Here is a 19,301-nt window from a genome sequence, read left to right on the forward strand (position 1 = left end):
TTATCCCGTGGTGGACAGATCAGCTGTGTGTGTATGTGTGTGTGTTTGTGTGTGTGTGTACATGCAGTGTATAAACTACTGAATCTGAGAAACACAGCTATGCTTCTCTGGGAACAATATAATGAGTCAGCTACAAAGTGAGAGAGACAGAGGGAATGAGAGAGGAAGACAGAAAGGAGGTGAGAGAGAGAAACCAGGAATAAAAGGAGATGCTGAGAAAGAGGCAGGGGAACAATGAGAGAGGAACAAAGGAGTTAGAGAGAGAGAGAGAGAGAGAGATGGTACAGAGATGGAAAAACAATATTCCGACTCCTCTCCGGCATTAGTGTAGAAAGCTGTCTCCCTGGAAACCGGCTGCTTATTGCACGGGGACTGTGGGCTGGCAGCTGTGCTGTTTGCCTCGTTCAGAGACACGTGGCCAGGCTCAGAACCGCTCAGTGCCTCGGCAACCAAAAGCCCACCTGCCCCGCACTCCCGCCGGAGTCTGGTACTGCCAACTGCAACAGAGGCACGGGACCCATGGAAACCCTTCAGCAGGCTCAGCAAAGCCACGCCGCAGGATACTGTGAGTACGGAGGGCAGTCAGCGCTCAGTCCATAAAGGCGTGCCCCACGAGCCCTAACTGGGCCCCATAATCACAGGGTGGAGCCCTGATCGGTGCCATTCAGAGACTATGACAGGGTTCCTCAGGCTACTGCTTATTTAGTTCCTTCCAGTGACATGACAGGTTAGCATCGGGCGTGAGATGTGCCCCCTCTTGTAAGCACTAGCGCACTCGAGTGTACACCCTTCAGCTGCAGTGCCCCACATGCACAAGTGCAGGTGACGCCACTAAGTTAGTTGGATAAGTTCACAGAGTAAAACCCAGAGCCCTTCAAAAACTGGAACATGGACTGACGTGAAAACGGCTGTTCCGGGTTTTACTCGGTGAACTTACCCAGCTAGCTTAGTAATCTCGCTTCGTAATTGTGGCAAGGGCACAGTCTGCGGGAAGGAAGCAGAGCAATCCGAGGACCATGCCTACCGGTTAAGTAGGCACACACCTGGACTACATTGTGAATTAGTCCTGGCTTTTAAAATGTGTGCTCTTCCCGCAGTAGGGTTCTGAAACCAGGAAACAACCGTACCAGGGACAGCCGTGTACGAGAGAGCTGTGTTCGTGTGAGCTGCAAGCAACGCTGAAAAGCTGCAGTTGAGGTTTCGGTTTTCTTCTGTTATTTTAGTTTGTTGTTTTTACCCCAATCCCGTGAGGATGAAGGGAGAAGGCAAGCTACGTACAAGCTATGTTCTCTCGTTCTCTCGCTCTCTCGTTCTCTCGTTCTCTCGCTCTCTTTCCTTCCCGGTCCTGTGACAATATAATAACATGGCGGTGCAATCGTGCAATCGGACTTCCGATATCTCCCTGTGTCCAGCTCGTCTATCCTCTCAGGGGTGTGTCACGGCGCGTGACAGTGATGTACCCCCCAGATCTGGAATTACAAAAAAATAAGGCTGGAATTCCTTGGAACCAATGAACACGCTATGATTCCAGCTGTTTATGCAGTGCTCCAGTAGCCTAGTTTATGTACTGTTCAGTGACCAGGGTTCATTCTGGGCTCTCGATCAGCTGCATAGAGATGCTCAGTGTCTCACAAGACATTCCAAATAGTGTGCGTACACACAGAGGATTCTAGTTAAGCCTGTTGAAACATATCAAATATAACAGAAGGTGGAGTCAGATTTCCGTAAATAAATCTTATTGTGGCGTAACAACAAGGCAAACTATTTGGCAGGAAATGACAGGTCTAAATCCCAGTTGGGGCTCTGCCATTTCACTCAGTACACATCACCTGCATTTCTTTCATTTATACTGCATTACATTTTCAGCTGATAACATGCAAAATGTAAGGCATGGATGGTTTATGTGTGCTCAGGAAATAATGCACCGTAACAAGGTTAAGTACCCTGTGAGGTAAAGTAACTGAATGTAATATAACCTGGCACGTGTACTCAATAGCTGCAGACACGTGTTGCTAAACCACAACTCTTTCTTGCAAGACAGAACTGTGGCATTTCACGAAGTTTGCTAAATTCACTTTGATAAATGGCAGCACTGTTCTTCCTGTGGTTTTGACACTGCATGTCTTCACACTGGCCTAAGCTCCCGTGTGAATGATCTGACCTCTATTGGTCATCTGCGGTAGTACAATGTTCAATCATAAATGCAGCAAATTTTCAGATGCAATACATTTGCAATGTGCCTCAGGGTGTCTACTCTATCCCAAAAATGATATAAAAAAAAACCATATGAATTCATTTTTTGAGCTTTCACTGGAGACAGGAAAAATGCAAAATAAAATCAGGGTGTGGATGTTATTTGAGCTGTGGACAGGTCCTCAGGCATCTCTGTTTATTTCCATATTTGAATGGCATCACTCAAGCAGACCTCATTTACACTGTGACACAGTAGTGTCATATATCATCACGCACCATCATTAACACATTTGTGGCGCTGCGTCACCAACACCACCACCAGCACTAGATATGAGCGACATGAATGAGTGCAAGAGAGGCTAAATGGCAAGGGAGAGAAAGACAGACAAGGGGGTAATAAAATTGGCAAAATGGAAAGAAATGGAAAGAAACAAGAGCGAGAGAGAAAGAGAGAAACTAGGAGGGAGAAAGCAAGAAAGTGGAATGGAGTGAGAAAGAAAGAGAGAGGGGGAAGGGGAGGGATAGAGAGGGACAGCTAGAGAAACTGAAAGAGGGGAGAGCGAGAGCAAGAGAGAATGAGAACAGGGCAAGAGGGAGAGTGAGAAAGAGGTTAAGAGAGGCAGAGCGTTGCGTGTAAAACAGTGGCAGTCACCCTTGAGGGGAGACATGAGGAGGAGGAGGAGGAGGAGGAGGAGGGGCGAGTGGGCTGTGCTGCAGATGGGGCACAGGCCAGCCGGGGGGAAATGTTCTCAGGAAGAGTAATGTAAATAATAACCTGATTCTCACCCTGCAGTAATGCAATCTGCAGGATCAAACTACCTCACACATCTTCATTTACCAAAAACCACCGCCTCTGCTGTGCCGGCCCATCAGTCAGCCTAAACCAGACCCCAGCATCCCGCCCGGTCGCGTTTGCTCCGATTACCCCGCACCGCTGGGAAGAGTGACACCGCGGGCGCTAAGCAGTGTGGCCAGGCTGACTCTGGACCAAGGGGCTGCAGGCATGAGTGTGTGCGTAAGGCTCTACCTGCGTTCTAGCACGGCTTCAGTGTGTTTCTGGTACCAGAGCGAGGGGGTGAGAGGGAGAGACGGACAGAGAGAGAGAGAGGGGAGCGAGGGGATTGGAAGGTTGCAATTTTTGCTCCGAGTAATCTGGTCGTCATGGCGATCGAGATTCGTGCACTAGGCACCTGCGTTTTATAAAAAAATGATGTGAAGCTTTAGTTTGAAGTGGACAGGACAGGAAAACACACACAGCTGCTTCCACAAGCAAGAAACCACAAGCACCCAATCAAAGACAGGGGAAAGTGAAAATGCCTGACCAAAAACAACACAGGGGCCCTGGTGCATTCACCCACCTTTATGCCACTGTAGTCAACAAGGCATGTTTTAAACAAACTAGATTAAAATAACAAAGATGTACTGTAGTATACTGTCCACCAGGTGGTGCTGTCCAAAAAGGAGAGACAATTTGCATTACCTTGGGAACAGAAAAATCTCTCCTTCAGTCAAGATTTCGCTGGTCAATGTTAAGCTTGCTGAACAAGTAGACTTGGGGCATTTCCAATTTTGTGATTGTGAATGGTGAAATTCTCACACAGACCTCCAAGGTTAATGGCGTCAAATGCATTATGGTAAAATGCATGATAGTCCTTGAAGAAAAGCAAAAAGGCCCAGTTTAAACAGGTTGAAACTTTATTCCATTTAACGCCTAACAGAGTCTTAAGGCCAGTCACTCACTCTCTCCCACAAAGCCTTCTCAAGTAATCCTATGATCTCGTACAATCCTGGGCCAGGCTGTGTGTGTGTGTGTGTGTGTGGCAGCAGGATAATCCACATTTGGAGCCACTGTCCAGGTACTTATTTCCAGGGACAATTAATCAGCTTAAGGCCTGGAAGGGTCACTGTCTCTGACACAAACCCTGCTTGCCTGCTTTGCCCACTAATGCTAATGCTAATGCACCAGCTTGACCTGTAAATACCTGTACAAAGAGCCATGCTGGTCAAATAACCTGAAGGACACATGGAGTTGTATGTTAAAGACCCAACAGAGACGTGCTCACATTTCAACAGACCTACCGTGCAAAAAGTCTTCTTAATATTTTAAATAAACACTTTCATGTTCCTCACTCTCTCTGCTTCCTCCCTTTTCTTTCCCTGAACCCATCTGATTTAGATCCCTCTCTCTCTCTCCATCACCTCATGCTCAGTGCCCGTCTTTGTGTTCAGTTCCCATCTCAGTGTTCAGATTATGTCTCTGCCTTCATATCCAGTCTCAGGAAAAGCCCGGATGATGGTTTGTTAAACAGTCAGGGAGACGCTTTCATCTTGTCAGTGCAATTCCGTAGGTGGTGAAATCACTTCAATGTAATTTACATTGTAGAGCACCTGTGACCCTCCTCCCTCCACCCCCGCCAGCCCCCACCACAACAGCTCAGTACTGAGCACTTTCCTTATAGCACAAGTACCCTGTTTCCCAGAAGGTCCTTCAAATTTAGATTGTCATCTTATCAAATTAGGTCCATTTGTGTGCAGATAACCTAAATAATCTGGTAGTCACAGATTTGAACTGCATGTTTGCAGCAGAAACCGTATACTCCGCGGTTTCATGCATTTATCTGCATTTTGTTCTGATCGTATTATTTTTTGTAATGTTATACTGCGATATCAAATCAAAAAGGCAGAAACATGTGGGCTGGCAGCCTTAATCCAAATGTCGACAGTTCACCTAGCCACTATATTAACCACCTGGATTTACATGATGAAGCTGGTCGTTCTAAACTCTTGGTCACAGTCCATTGTCACAGTCTCTCTGTATAAATAAAGAACTTGCTCTCCAGGCTCTGAGGTCTCCAGGACTCCTGGGCGATCTGCGATGGCAGGCTCACTCTGTGACATGCCACATTCTAGCACAAACTTCTAGAACTGGTGTCAGGGAGTCACGTAATCAGAATTCCGAGGCAGCACTGAAGCAAAGCTTCGAAGAACCAAGACACAGACGTGTGTGTATCAACACCTAATTTATTCTTTAGCAAAAGCACATAGTCATCTCAAGCCTTCAGTCTATCCTCACTATGGTCTCACTCCAGAAGATTTGAGTTGGTAGCAGGAATGTCTGGTCCTATTTTGTCAGTTCTTCGTGAAGGATCAGGCCAAAAGACAAAACAACCACCAGTACTATTATTGACCATACCATCCATCAATTAAACTTTTTCTGAATTATTCAGCCTCAAAGATGGAAGCACAGTCCAATATTTGGTAGCTGGCTATTTGGTTAGTCTACAGAATCACAGCAGTATCCTAGCAATAGTCAAAAGTCATTGGCTTGGAATCTTACCTCAGAGAAAGTGAGGTTAGATTCTCTCTTGGCAGTGCTGTTCACAGGACCAGCTGCTCAGCCTCAAACAGAACGCAAGAACTCCATCTTTGTGTCAGTGAGATGAGCATCTAGTCTGCCATGCCATGAACTCTGTTAACAGGACATACCTCTCAACCCCACTGTTTGTAATGCCTTGGATGGTCAAACATAGAAAACATCATTGCTGTCTAGGCTATGCCATTCTATATGCATACTGAGGTGCTTGGCTGGTTTTATTATTATTATTTTTTTATTATGCTTTTTTTCCACCATTTCTACCCAATTTGGAATATTCACGACATAAAAGCTGTCCATTTAAGATGGACAGATCCAATTGAATTACTCAGGTGTAATTTTCATTAAGAGTGGTTGAAATGAGTGTAAGTTGGAGCCTGAATGTTCAGGTAGGTCCTTTTTGGGTTTTTTCAGGAAGGACACCATGACCTTGTCTATAGCACAATGCTCAATTTTTAAAAATGGGTCTTTTTTTCAGCTCCAGGATGTCATGCCTTTCCCTGGCTGGAAATGAAACAAGCTCCTTCCAATCTCCCCAACTGCTAGTGCCCACATGCTGTTTTCTTATTACTATTTAAAAAAAAGACACACAGACAACCAGCAGGCAGGCTGACAGGGGCAGTTTTAGAACTCTGGGATTACGGATTCATCGTGCTGCCTTTCGGACTCCAAAATGCCCCCGTACTTTGAAGCATCCAGCAGATTGAGCCATTCCATCTCAGGAAATCTCTGCCCCCCCCACCTCCCCCCCCCCCCCCCCCCCCACACACACACACACACACACACACACACACACACTTTTCTCCGTTATCTGCAGTCACAGTTTGGGGGTGTTTGGAACATCAGTGCGGCTGGCTGGTGTGATTAGGATGAGGTCAAAGCCCTTGCTGAGATGAGTCACTTAATGTATGAATAATTTCAAATGCTGAAAAACAAGGCAATCCCTGAGTCGCTGTGGCCCCGCAGAAGCCAGGATTGGCAAACGAGCCCAGAGATTTTGTTACGGCATGCTTCTGCAGACCATAACGGCGCAGCTCTGTGCCCTTCAGACAACACTCCATGGGCATAAGAGAGAAAGGGTTTACCCTGAAAGAAACAGAATTTGCTGCAGTGCAGTGGTAAGACTAAATGCTTGTGCAGTGCACAGCACTTCATTTATGCAGTTTATGCAGCAATGAAAATATATCCAGTAGCAGCATCTCAAACATCGAACCTGGTTTAGTAAACGATACAGTGCACCTTCCGCTGCAAAACTACAGGACTACATAAGAGTTATTGTGCTCCCAGCTGGATCAAAACCAAAGCCCAACTCCACACCCAAAATCACCCCCTGTATGCCACAATGTTGAGGATGGGTTGTTTCTGCCTGTGTGGGAGTTCTTACAGAAGGCCAGTCCTGTGATTGGGCACTGTCTAATCTGATGCTCTAGAGTTATGCGGCCTGACCGGTAACAGTGGAGTTGACAAGGAAACCAAAACCAGTGCAGATCAGCATTTGATTCGTCTGTGGGGAGGCAGTGTAGCAGAATGGTTAGGGAACTGAACTTGTTGAAGGTTGTGGGTTCACTTCCCTGAACAGGCACAGCGGTTGTACCCTGGAGCAATGTTCCTAACCTGAATTTCAGTAAAATATCCAGCTGCACAATTTGATTGCATATAAAAATGTCATCAGTGTAAGTTGCTCTGTAATGCCATGTAATCACTGACCTATGAGCACTTGCCAGCAGTGTAGAGGAAAGAAAAAACCAACACAAGTGAACGTGTGCAGACAGACAGACAGACAGACAGACACACACACACACACACACACACCTGATTGCATGGTGACCTATCCTGATGAAACATTCAGCAAGGTTATCTATTCAAACGGTTGCAACATATTCAGCGATATCAACTGTCCAAAAAACATTCCACATAAGAAATAAATTCAACATAACCAAAACAAACCCTTTTGTTACCAGTGATACATCACTTGGCAGCCAAATAGCTGGCCTCTACCCAGGACTATCAGTTATGAATGATATAAAGAGGCACAATCTTTGGCTCAATTGCTGGTAATCAACCACTGACAAGGGGGAACGAATGTCTCATTGCTCGACCAGTAACAAAAGTCCTTCCCTTCCTTCCCAAGGCTGTTGTCCAGTCATACGGTCTCCTCCCTACCACAGGACAGAGACAGAGATTAGTCATTCGGAAGGGACCGTGGGCAGATTTTAGGGTTTGCACACGATTTTGGTACAAAGTCACCATTAATTAGGATCAACTTAGTGCCATTTCCAAATCCCTGTATCAGGAGCGCATTTATTTTAAAATAGAAATAAAACTCAGCATCTCCAACTTCTATTCTGCTTGAACATCATTTGCACAATCTCCATTACCTCCCTCCCTTTTTTACCAGTTTATTCAGCAAAATGACCACGTTACTTCTTCTTTCCATTTGATTGAATGCTGACTCGAAACTCCATGTCAGCAACCCCGAGACTCCAACCACTTGTACACATAGAACATGGAAGATGAAACTATTCTGCCGTTCTCTTGAACTCTTGTTCACACAGCCAAAGACTATGCAGTATTGTTTTCATTATTTTAGTTGACAGAATACACTGCCTGAAAAGGCTGGGGCAGGCATGATTTTGCCAGACTCTTGCTCACTCACCAGGTAATCTATCGAACATCTGCTAAGTATATTGCTCATAAAGGAAAAAGTAAATGTATTGCCATCCTGCCATATTTTAAAAGTAGAACTTCAGAAACCTTTGTAGAACTATATGATATGGATGTTTGACTGTGATGGTGTGTAATGTGTACTAAGTCAGTAAGAGAGGCTATAATGTTTTTGTACATCCTTAGTTTACTTAAGAAAACATGTAGCTTGCTTGATCGAGCAATACGAAGGTTTTATTCCCACTAATTTTGAAATAGAACATTTACTGAAATGTCACTAGGTATTGGGCTGTCAAAAATCGCAGAAGCAACTCGACCAGAACAGCTAATCTGGGTCTCACTCACACGTGACCTCTAAGCGGTAAAAGACTCCGGAACATGGAACAAGGCCGCATGTGTGAGAAGGGGGTGACTGACCCCGCAAAACAGACCTCATTAAAAACATCCAGTTCTGTTATTCTCAAAAGATCAAAACCATACCCTCTCCCATAAGCCTCTCCTCTTCTGCTCAACGTGACACTGCTCAAATGCACCCTGGGTGCTTGTTGAATCTAGAACACTGTAAATTACAATCCCGCCGTTTTCGTTGGCGTCAGCCTTTTTTTCCCCTCAAAAAGTTCTTACTGTAATTCTACAGGGAGATGAGTATAGGGCTTTCGCATTATGAGGCTCTTCAGAAAGGTCTGGAACAATCGGGAGCAATGTGTCCTCCCAGCTCCTTTCAGACCAAAATTACCGAAGCAAGGGGAGGACATTTTAATCTTCACGCACTCAATGTTAGGGAGAGAACCCTGCTGCGTTGTTCTCAGAGGTACAAATGACTGCTCACACTAATGCAAGAGCACGGATAACAGAAGCTCTCCAGGAGACAGGGCAGTGGCACATTGTCCACAGATAGGTGGATTGTCAGTGTGTGCCAGTGTTATTATACGTTATGAAACCTCACTGACTCTGGATGGTGTCAGTATGTCTGCGTGTAACACATCACTGGTTGTGAAACGTCTGTGGGTAATGTTGGCGTGTCTGGTGTTTGTGTAGGAACGGTAGGTGTGGAGTGTTGCGTGTGTCTGTGGATTTAGCTTTGAGATACAGTACGTCTATAGGTGGAACATCAGTTCATTTCTGTGGGTGGAGCTTCACTGCATGGGAGGGATTCCCAGGGAAGAGGCCCAGGTCTGCTCTCGTTCACCAGCAGGGCATAAAAGGCGTTGCTTTAATCTGCCCTGTAATGGCATTAGCCAGGCCACTGCTCGAACAGAGGAGCCCCTACCCTCCGCCCGTGCTCGAGCCTGGTTCTCTCTCCTTATGGGAAAAGTGTAGTATGATGGGTAGAAATTTGGGCTAATAATTTAAACGTTGCAGTTCAGTTCCCAGGGATGCACTGCCATTGTAACCTTGAAAAGGGTATTTCACCAAAATTGCTTCAGTATAATGTATAAATTAATACTATGTAAAAGTGCAGTTGTGAAAGTCACTCTGGACATGAACGCCTGCTAAACGCTTGTAATAACCAAAAAGGACGATTGCTCCTGGCCCACCAGACAGCTCTCCAGAAAAGGGAGGAAACGATTCTTCCAATCAAAAGTCAATTAGACGGACGCCCCCTGCGATTCGCGGCGGAGTAACTGAGGCGTAATCCCATCAGGGAGGGGTTATCTGGAGTCGAGTGGCAATCAATACTCTTTACAGATAAGGGGGGCCGCCAGATAGCGCCCGTTTCGATACGCGTGTGAAGGACATGAGGACAGGACGGACAGACAGACGGACAGACCCCGCTGCCTCCCGGCAAGCGCGGCGGTGAATGAGGGCCACCCTCAGGCGTCCACTTCCCCCCCCTGCGCTGGCTGTACCACCATTACACACTCAATGCCAGCAGACCACCAGCAACCAGCGCCAGCAGACCACCAGCAACCAGCGCCAGGAGACCACCAGCAACCAGCGCCAGGAGACCACCAGCAACCAGCGTCAGCAGACCACCAGCAACCAGCGTCAGCAGACCACCAGCAACCAGCGTCAGCAGACCACCAGCAACCAACGTCAGCAGACCACCAGCAACCAGCGCCAGGAGACCACCAGCAACCAGCGCCAGGAGACCACCCGCAACCAGGCCCATTCCCCTTCTCCTAGAGCACGGATCGTCAACTCAAATCCAATCCAGATCATTTCTTAGTGTGTGTTCACACCTGACTCCCAAGAAAACGGATGGGGGGAAAACCAGCCGTTATTGCTCTACAAAGTTTCGGAGTGCCAATTTTTCTTCGGAAAGCCCAGCAGTAACCTCAGGTTCCAAAACCGAAAACTCTTATGTTCACATCATCTTCTGGAGTATAGAAAACAGAACTACACACAGACTAATATGAACAGAAACAAAAACGTTGGCTCCTTTAACCTTGGGTGAGACACACTGCTTATTTCACAACTGTCAATTTGCTTATTTCAGTTTTCCACTTTTCAGCTCTCTCATCTTCTTCTCTTTCCCTCATCTCTAAAACCAAACCAAAATGTACACGCTCCCACACCCACACGAATGTCACCAAATGTACACACATACAGCTGCACACATTCACAGGCATATGACACACACAGGACATGGCATACACACAAAGCACACTCAAAACATATACACCCTCAAAGATCACACACACATGAATACACACCCCGAGCGCCTCTGTGTGAGTGCTTCCCTGAGATCCAGACACTTTATCGCCAAGGCAACAGGAAAGCACTAACATGACGTTATGCTACTGGTTTCCCTCTCTCGCTTTTCCATTACAAAACATCCGAGTCCTTCCCAATCGCCCGGCTCAGCAGGGATCTGCCAATCCATTCAGCACCCAGTGTTCAGAACAGACACAACCTAATCAATGTACATTATATTACACTTCAATAATGAGCAGAGATACTCTTATACAGAGCAACTTACACAGATTACATTTTTACAAACAATCCATTTATGGAGCTGGATATTGCCTGGAGTATTTACCGGAACAGCAGCTGGGAATTAAACCCACAGCCTTTGAGTTCACTCACCACAATGCAACACCGCTCCCCACTCTATACAACCTAAAGCAAAGAGCTACAGCCAATGCCTCCTCCTTCCAGAAGGTCTGGGAGTCACCTGGCGAGGTGTCCTGCACTGTGGGGCACAGGAACGCCTGGAAACTGGACACGCAGAGTTCGCTGACGGTGCCCATGTTCGCGGCGTGACGGGCGGTCGCTTGCGGCTCCTTTCTCCTGGCTCCCTCCCTCCCTGTTCAGCCGGCGAGCGGGCGAAGAGGAACTTGTGGAGGACGCTGTCCCTTCCCCCGGAGTTCACTTGTCCCTGTGAGCCAGTTGGTTGTCCAGTCCATGGACTGGTTCCTTCTTTCCCTCACCCCCACCCCCCCCCTAGCCCAGTGCCGGGTTCTTCCACTCAGCAGTCTGCCCAAGTGCTTCCCGAATATTCCCAGCACACGGTTCCACCCCAAGCTCTTTCAATCCAGCTACAGTCAGATAGTCTCGGCTATGTGCTCTCTCTCTGCCGCCTGTTCTCTCACTCTCTCTCACCGTTACATGTTCTCTCCTGCTTCCTCTCTCTCTCACTGTTACATGCTCTCGCTCTTATGTACTCTCTCCCCCCCGCTCTCTCTGTCACTGTTACATGCTCGCTCTGTTACTGTACGTGCTCTCTCTCCTGCTCTCGTTCCCTCTCTTATGTGCTGTCAGTGCATTATGTGCCTGCTCTCTCTCTCTGTAATGTGTCCTCTCTCTCTGCTCTCTGCTGTGCTTGGTTTGCCCTCTCTCTCTTTCTCTCTCTATGTAAACTGTAAACTGGCCCTTCTCTAGCTCTCACGACCGCTCAAGATATTCTTAGACTCACTTTCCCCACACACGCAATCATAATCAAACACAAACTATGTTACAATCAAACAAACATGCATACACACATACAGACACAAGCTGTACCATGTAATACCTGTCTATTTTACGGTGGCCCTCAATATATTAAAATTTAATTGACAGCAGAAAAGTTCTGAATTAATTTAATTTAATATTTTTTATATTTAGTTACAGCATTCAACAGCCCAAGGGCATATGCACTGTACAACACTATGATAGATTACCAGTCTGGAATATCCACCAGTGGAGGATTACAGTGGTGGGGGATTTCTCATATTTATTGCTCTCCATCAATCCATAACAATTAAAAATTGTCAAATGTTATTTAACCAATTCATACCACACAAACAGGAATCTTACATATTCCACCACTTCACCACACACACACACACACACACACACACACACACACACACACACACACACACAGCATACGTACATACAGTGCAGTCTGTAAATATTTGAACAGTGTTAAAATGTCTGCTCTTCTGGCTCTGTACTCCATCACTTTGCATACAAAATGAAACAAGGAATTCAAAGTGCAGATTGCAACCTTTAATTTAAGGATAATTACATTCATATTGGTTGATCGGTGTAAGAATTACATCCCGTTTTATACATAGTCCCCCCTTAGGGGACCAAAATAATTGGACAGTTTGTAACATTATAAAGAAAGGGAGCACTGGAGAGCTCACATAGGGGCTGGTAGGCCAAGGAAGACCACTACTACAAATAATTAAAGAATTCCCACCACAGTGAAGAAAAACCACTCAACACTTGTTCGACAGATCAGCAACCCTCTTCAGGAGGCAAGCGTGGATGTGTCTGTGACTAGGCAAGAGCAAAGTGTGGAGGTTCCAAGGAACTGCCCAACAATCAAAGCACCCCCCCTCATCTGTGAAACATGGTAGTGGGGGTGTTATAGTTTGGGCATGCATGGCTGCCACAGATGCTGGTAGACTTGCCATCATTGATAATGAATTAATTAATTCTGAAGTGTACAGAAGTATCTTATCTGCTCAAGTTCAATGAAAGCAATTGAATACACCAGACTAATCAGAAACAGCTAAGAAACCAACTGTTTACTTACTTTTGGCCCTCAGAAATGGGGGGGGGAGACTATATAAGTATATGCACAAATATGTACGCATACAAGCGTTCACGCTCACACACACTCGGAAAAAGCACACTGTTGGAGATGTCTCCAGAATCGTGCTGATAATGGTGTCCGCTGTGAAAGAGATACCAAGAAATCCACTAGCACTGCAATTCCCCCTTGTTTGTACAGTAAGCTGCATGCTTGTGTCCACTGCCCTGCAAGCACGCAAGAGAATAACCTCTCACCCTTAAAAAATTCTCATTTGTTGATGCCGATAATATTGCCGTTTAGCAGCTGACAGGTTGAAAGCAGGTTATGCTGTTGCCGCGACTCTCTCCCCGCTGAAAGGATTAGCGAGCTTAGTCTCTGCATTCGCGTTATTTTGCCGGTGTGAGGCTTGCTTTGTGAAATCAGCACCATGCAAAAACCACAGATTTCAACAGGACCCTGTATTTCTACATTCACCCGCTGGCGGTAAGGACAGGTGGGTCACGTCATTGGCTGATGCAGGAGGGACGGGGTCTATGCTTGCAGACTGCCGTTTGGAACTCTGAAAGGGAAGTATCACGACATTACAGGCACTTAAGACACTCTTTTCCAGCACGACTTAGGGGAGAGTGGGGCATAGTCACACTTTCTTATTTCTTGGGCCCAATACATCACAATCAAATAAATGTCAGACCAAATGAAACAATGAAGTATCAGACACATATTTTGTATTCATTACATCTTTATAACTTATTACAGTTATAGACAGTTAAGTAGAGGGTTTGCACTTGTGGCACACTATGTTGGGTAAGTGTGGATTTTTCAATGAATAAGAACACAATCATTGTGTAATTCAGAATTTTTTTTTTTTTTTTGTTTGTTTCAAAACCAAATAAAACCAAGGACCAGTGGGGTAACATTAGTCCATTCAGAAAGCATTACCCTAAAACATAGTTATTTGTATTATACAATATCACAATGATTTCTATGTGTCAATTTATAGTGGGGTTTATAGTGGGAGTCATTGAGACAACTTTGCCCCAAACTGACAATGAGGGCTAATTAGCATGTGCTAATTAGGGCTATATCTCAAGGTCATAATGTAGGACTGCAGATAAATTGCAGCTAAAATATTGTATCAAACTTTATACTCTCCTCTACTAAGTACAAAAAGTACATTAAAATAGTTTTTGCTATATACTGAAGACAACTGAATTTGAGGTCAAAAGATGCAAACAGATCCAAATATCAGCTTTTATTTCCAGATATTTGTATCTAGATTTGTTAAACAAGTTAGAATATATCACCTATTGTATCAGACCACCCAGTTTTTAGGTGAGCAAACGTATTGGAGCATATGACAGGTGTTTCTTGTTGCCCAGATGTGTCCTGTTCAATTGATTGGTTAAAAAATAAATAGTTTTGAATGTCTACTCTTGGTTTTAGCCTTGGGTTTTGCCTGTGAAGATGGTGAGATAATAATTTGCAAAGAAGTACAGAGATGAGCCGCAAAAGTTCTGGAAGAACGTTTTATGGAAAGATTAACCTCTACCATTACCAAAGTGATGTAAAGGCCAAAGTGGAGAAAGAAGGGCTCTGCTCATGATCTAAAATATACAAGCTCATCTGCTGTAAATACCAGGAAATAAAAGCTGAAAATCTGAACTCTTGTCTGGTGTTCATCTTTTCATCTCATCCCAAAATGTATTCAGTGTATTGCAAAAACAGCTTACTTTTGGAGATGACCGTGTAATTTTGAACATTCGTACCTTATTACTTTTGAAGGTGAGAAAGAACTGTCCTCACCCCAGATAAGTGTGATTTTGGCCATGTGTAAACATGAAGTTGACCTCAGAACACAGAACAGAAGTCACACAAAATTACTATTCCATTTTTAAGGTAGTGCCTCTTGTTTAGGAGAAATGGACAGTGTGACAACTTACCCATGTGAAAACCTACCCCGCTCTCCCCAACATAACTTTTGACATTGTATCCATTAAGACAAGTGGCCAACATGCTACCTTTGGTTTACAAGCCCAAAAATTTGTTAGGGAAGTTTACTGAAGTTGTATTTAATGCTTAGCCTACAAATATAGATCTCACTGTTGCTTGGCAACAGGTTACAGAAATGACTAGATATTGTGAGAGAATTTGTGAGACCATAGTTTACATATTTCTTCCATTAACACATTTACGCTTACACGCCTTCACACCCAAGTGAATCAGCCATCCAGGGCCAAGAACTCAAACATGCCTTTATGTTCACACGGGCTGACACCAACAGCTGTTCCTCGCTGCGATAAAACACACAGCACAGCGCACACAGCGTACACACAGAGCGCACACACACACAGTACACACACTCAGAAAATACACATGCGCACACAGCGTACACACAGAGCGCACACACACAGTACACACACTCAGAAAATACCCATGCGCACACACACACACAGTGCAGACATGCACGCACACAGGGCACATTGCTGCCTACACACACGCACACACAGCGTGCACACACACGCACAGACAGCGTGCACACACACGCACAGACAGCGTGCACACACACACACACACACACACACACACACACACACACACACACACACACAGAGTGCACACATAAACAGTTGGAGCGTTCAGCATATATTTGCTGTGGAACTCGTGATGCGAGGCAGCTGTGTACTTGCAGGGAGAACCAGGCTGCAGCAGGGCAGAGACCGGACACTAAAAGAGGACATGTTCCTTTTGCCTTCTGCTCCCTTCCACTCACAACCCACAGACCACCGCATTACACCATCTCTTAAAATACTACACACATCATAGGCCTCCTGAATATATGTTACTGCAGCTCCAAGGTACATTTATTTTTATTTATATTTTAGCCATAAGAGCAGACGCTCTTATCCAGAAAACCTCACACAGAATCAAATTATACAGCTGAATATTTGCTGAAGCTATTCAGGTTAGGAAACTAAGAAACTGGATCAAGGGCACATCAGCAGGACCCCCTGGGGACTGAACCTACAACCTCAAAACCGGGAGCCCAGTTTCCAAGCCGTTACACTGAACTCCCACCCTGTCATGTGACCAATTTTGCCGATACTGCACGCAAATACATGCCATAAACTCAGCATATCTCCCATCATCCCCAGGCCCTCAGCCCAGCTCATGTCACATTAAGACTTCCACACTCCCTACCGAGCAAAAAAGCCATGTTGCACTGCGACAAGGGAAGCTGCAGGGAGCAGGTCATGTGAACGCGGCAGAGCCAATCGCAGGCCACTTCCTCTTCACTCCCACACGGGAGGAGGAAGTGGTGCCCAACGCTCGAATGTTAGCACACCGCAGCGCACTGTGGGGCCTGCAGGGAAGAAGACTCAGCCCAAAAAAAAAATCTTTCCGTTTCGTCAGAAAGAGTCAGAAAATGCCTTAAATGTTCCCCTTTTATAAAGCCAGCTCAGTATTTTTAATTCTGGTAAAATCACCAAATGAAAACTGCAACAGCCTCAGCAAGGGGTTTTACACCTCATGTTTATGAAGCGGTAGCCTTTCAGTTCTGTTAGCACTGGAAAGTCTGTTCTTCTTGGAGTATGGTCTTGTAAACCTGAGGATAAAAGTCCCGTTAAAGGCCGGGATACAGCCGACACTTGTCCTTGGCAGACTGAAAACATCTTAAAGCTTTGTCTCCACAAGTACCTTCCTGTAAAGTTCATTTTTGTGCCGGCTACCATGGACGTGAAGAGCAAAAACACTTTAGGCTGTGAGCAGCGCCAAGGACACTGACTGCAGACAGGCAGAGTCAGAGAGGCATGGTCAGTATGTACTGACCATGTACTGCCTCAGCAGCGTGAGCGTGCGTCTTCACGTTCACGCTGGTCTCGCTGAGCGGACCCCCCCCCGTTCACACCTCTCCGAGAGAAGGGTCTCTCGCTCCATGTGTACCTGTGATTAACCCAGGGAAACTCACAGGCCTGTCAGCAGCTCTGCCTTCATCATCGCCGGCGGGCTGCGGGCCTCAGCACCGAGCTGCCCTGGCCTGCTTACGCACACGAGAGTTGCCACAGAGCTTGCCATCCTCGTCAGAGAGAGAAGAGAGGGAGAGAATGAAAGAGAAAGGGAGGGAGAGTGGGGAGGGGGAGAGGGAGACAGGAAAGGAGAGAGAAACAGAGAGAGGGGGAAGGAGAAGAGAGAGGGTGGTAGAGAGAAACAGAGAGAAATAAGACTGGATAAAAGGACAGAAGAGTGAGAGCAAAAGGGGCAAGAAAGAGAAAAACGCAGGACAAAGAATAAGAAAACAGGACCGAGAGGGAAAGTTGGACGAAGATTAACTGCATTTCCCTTCGGGACAGTTGGAAAGCAGGCATTCCAAAAGGCCCACTCTCATACTCCACCAGTTATGATTTCCCATTACTCGACATGGGTAATATTTATACCCAGCTAACACACAATGTCCTCACAATGTTACAACATTTACAGGACATTTTCCCTCACACTGAGAGAGCATTTTGTGTTAGCTGGGCATCTGCTCCACAGCAATGGCCTCAATAACGCCTTTAGTGAAAGGCCCCCTAGTGTCCAATTCCACTGACTTCACTCACAACTTGCACAGAGTATAATGTTATCGTTTGCTTTAACATTTCAACATTATCAATATCAGAAAACGGGTCAAATCCTCCCTGGGTTTACGTGAACCAGTAACATCAATCAGTCAATCTCCCCGCAAGTACTGAGACACTTTCCTACCCATGGCCACGGCAGCTGCTCCATCCATAATTGATCAGTTCTATTTTCACCCCACAAATAAAGCGTTTGCCACCTCAGAGTCTTGTGTACAACAAATGACCTCATTATTTCGACATAAAGTCTAAAAAGCGCCTTTGTTAATGCAAATGTATAACTCGCACCGTGAACAGGAGTGATTCTGAGGGGGTGAGCTGTAGGCTGTTTTCCGATAAGCCCGTGGTCTGCATTGTTCCAACGAATACCATGGACTACATTATCAAAAGGAACCTTGCTATTTTTAAACATACAGAGGACCTGCTGTTAAAATGGCTGCTCAGTTCTAGAGACTACGTCTGTGTAGAACAGGGACGTTTCTGCACTCCTGAGCCCTGTGGTTCGCATGAAGCATCTGGGGTTCAGTCCTATCACTTATTTCATCTGTGTTTGTCTTCTCGAGCCTCGCGAGACCCAGAAATCGATGGAGGTACACCATCTTTAAGGACATTTCGGTCCATGATATGCTCCTTGGAGGAGCGGGGAAGTGAGGGTACACCAGAGCATCCTTGGGGGAGGTCTTACATATACGCGGAAAGGAACTTTGAATCTACCTCTCCACATCTGCCACGTCTATAACTGACGTCGCTTCAAACAGACGCTTGAGCAAGGATGTTCCATTTGCCCAATACATGTTGCCTAAATTCCTGTCCTCATATCTCGCACTTGGATTTCTTTCTCGTGTACTCCGTTGAGCGGAGCTAAGGAGCAAGGAAAAGATGTGAGGAAGAGATGCGAGGAGTGAAAATAAGTGATGGGAATGAATAAACCGAGGGCCATTCCAATAGGTTATCTTCTGCTCATGTTTCCTTGCTCAAAGGAAAGATTAGGAGTTCATAACTTCTACTACTAGCTCCTAGAAGCAACACTTATTGGGTTGGAATGTCCTTAAAGAGGGGATACCTGGATCGATTTCCGGGTTAGGAGCAAGGACAGGAAAAGAAGAGGAGAAAAATAAACGATGAATCAGTGAATCAGTCGTTTACTTATTCCCTCACTCATCACCCACACACATTCATGCATTCGCTCACTCTTGAACCAACTCACACGACAGGACATTACATTACATTATTGGCATTTGGCAGACGCTCTTATCCAGAGCGACGTACAGTTGATTAGACTAAGCAGGAGACAATCCTCCCCTGGAGCAATGCAGGGTTAAGGGCCTTGCTCAAGGGCCCAACGGCTGTGCGGATCTTATTGTGGCTACACCGGGATTAGAACCACTGACCTTGCGTGTCCCAGTCATTTACCTTAACCACTACGCTACAGGCCGCCCCACGAGGAGGAGCAGGACAGGAGACGAATGATGGCCTCAGTGCTCAG

The 19,301-nt window shown here is 45.8% G+C and overlaps 1 protein-coding gene across 2 annotated transcripts in view; it reads right to left on the minus strand.

The window, feature by feature from the left end:
- Positions 1–19,301, minus strand: part of LOC133114404 (cytohesin-1) — a 68,232-nt gene that overhangs the window by 43,668 nt on the left and 5,263 nt on the right. The window contains exon 1 of one of the 2 annotated variants that reach the window (XM_061223744.1): positions 11,349–11,562. The exons of the other annotated variant lie outside the window; for it this stretch is intronic. Within the exon in view, the coding sequence (XP_061079728.1) occupies positions 11,349–11,424 (76 nt within the window). The 5' untranslated portion in view covers positions 11,425–11,562. Of the gene's footprint in view, positions 1–11,348; positions 11,563–19,301 lie in introns of those variants that run through there. 2 annotated transcript variants of the gene reach the window in all.

Source organism: Conger conger, chromosome 16 (genome assembly GCF_963514075.1).
Source record: "Conger conger chromosome 16, fConCon1.1, whole genome shotgun sequence".
Classification (NCBI taxonomy): Eukaryota; Metazoa; Chordata; class Actinopteri; order Anguilliformes; family Congridae; genus Conger; species Conger conger.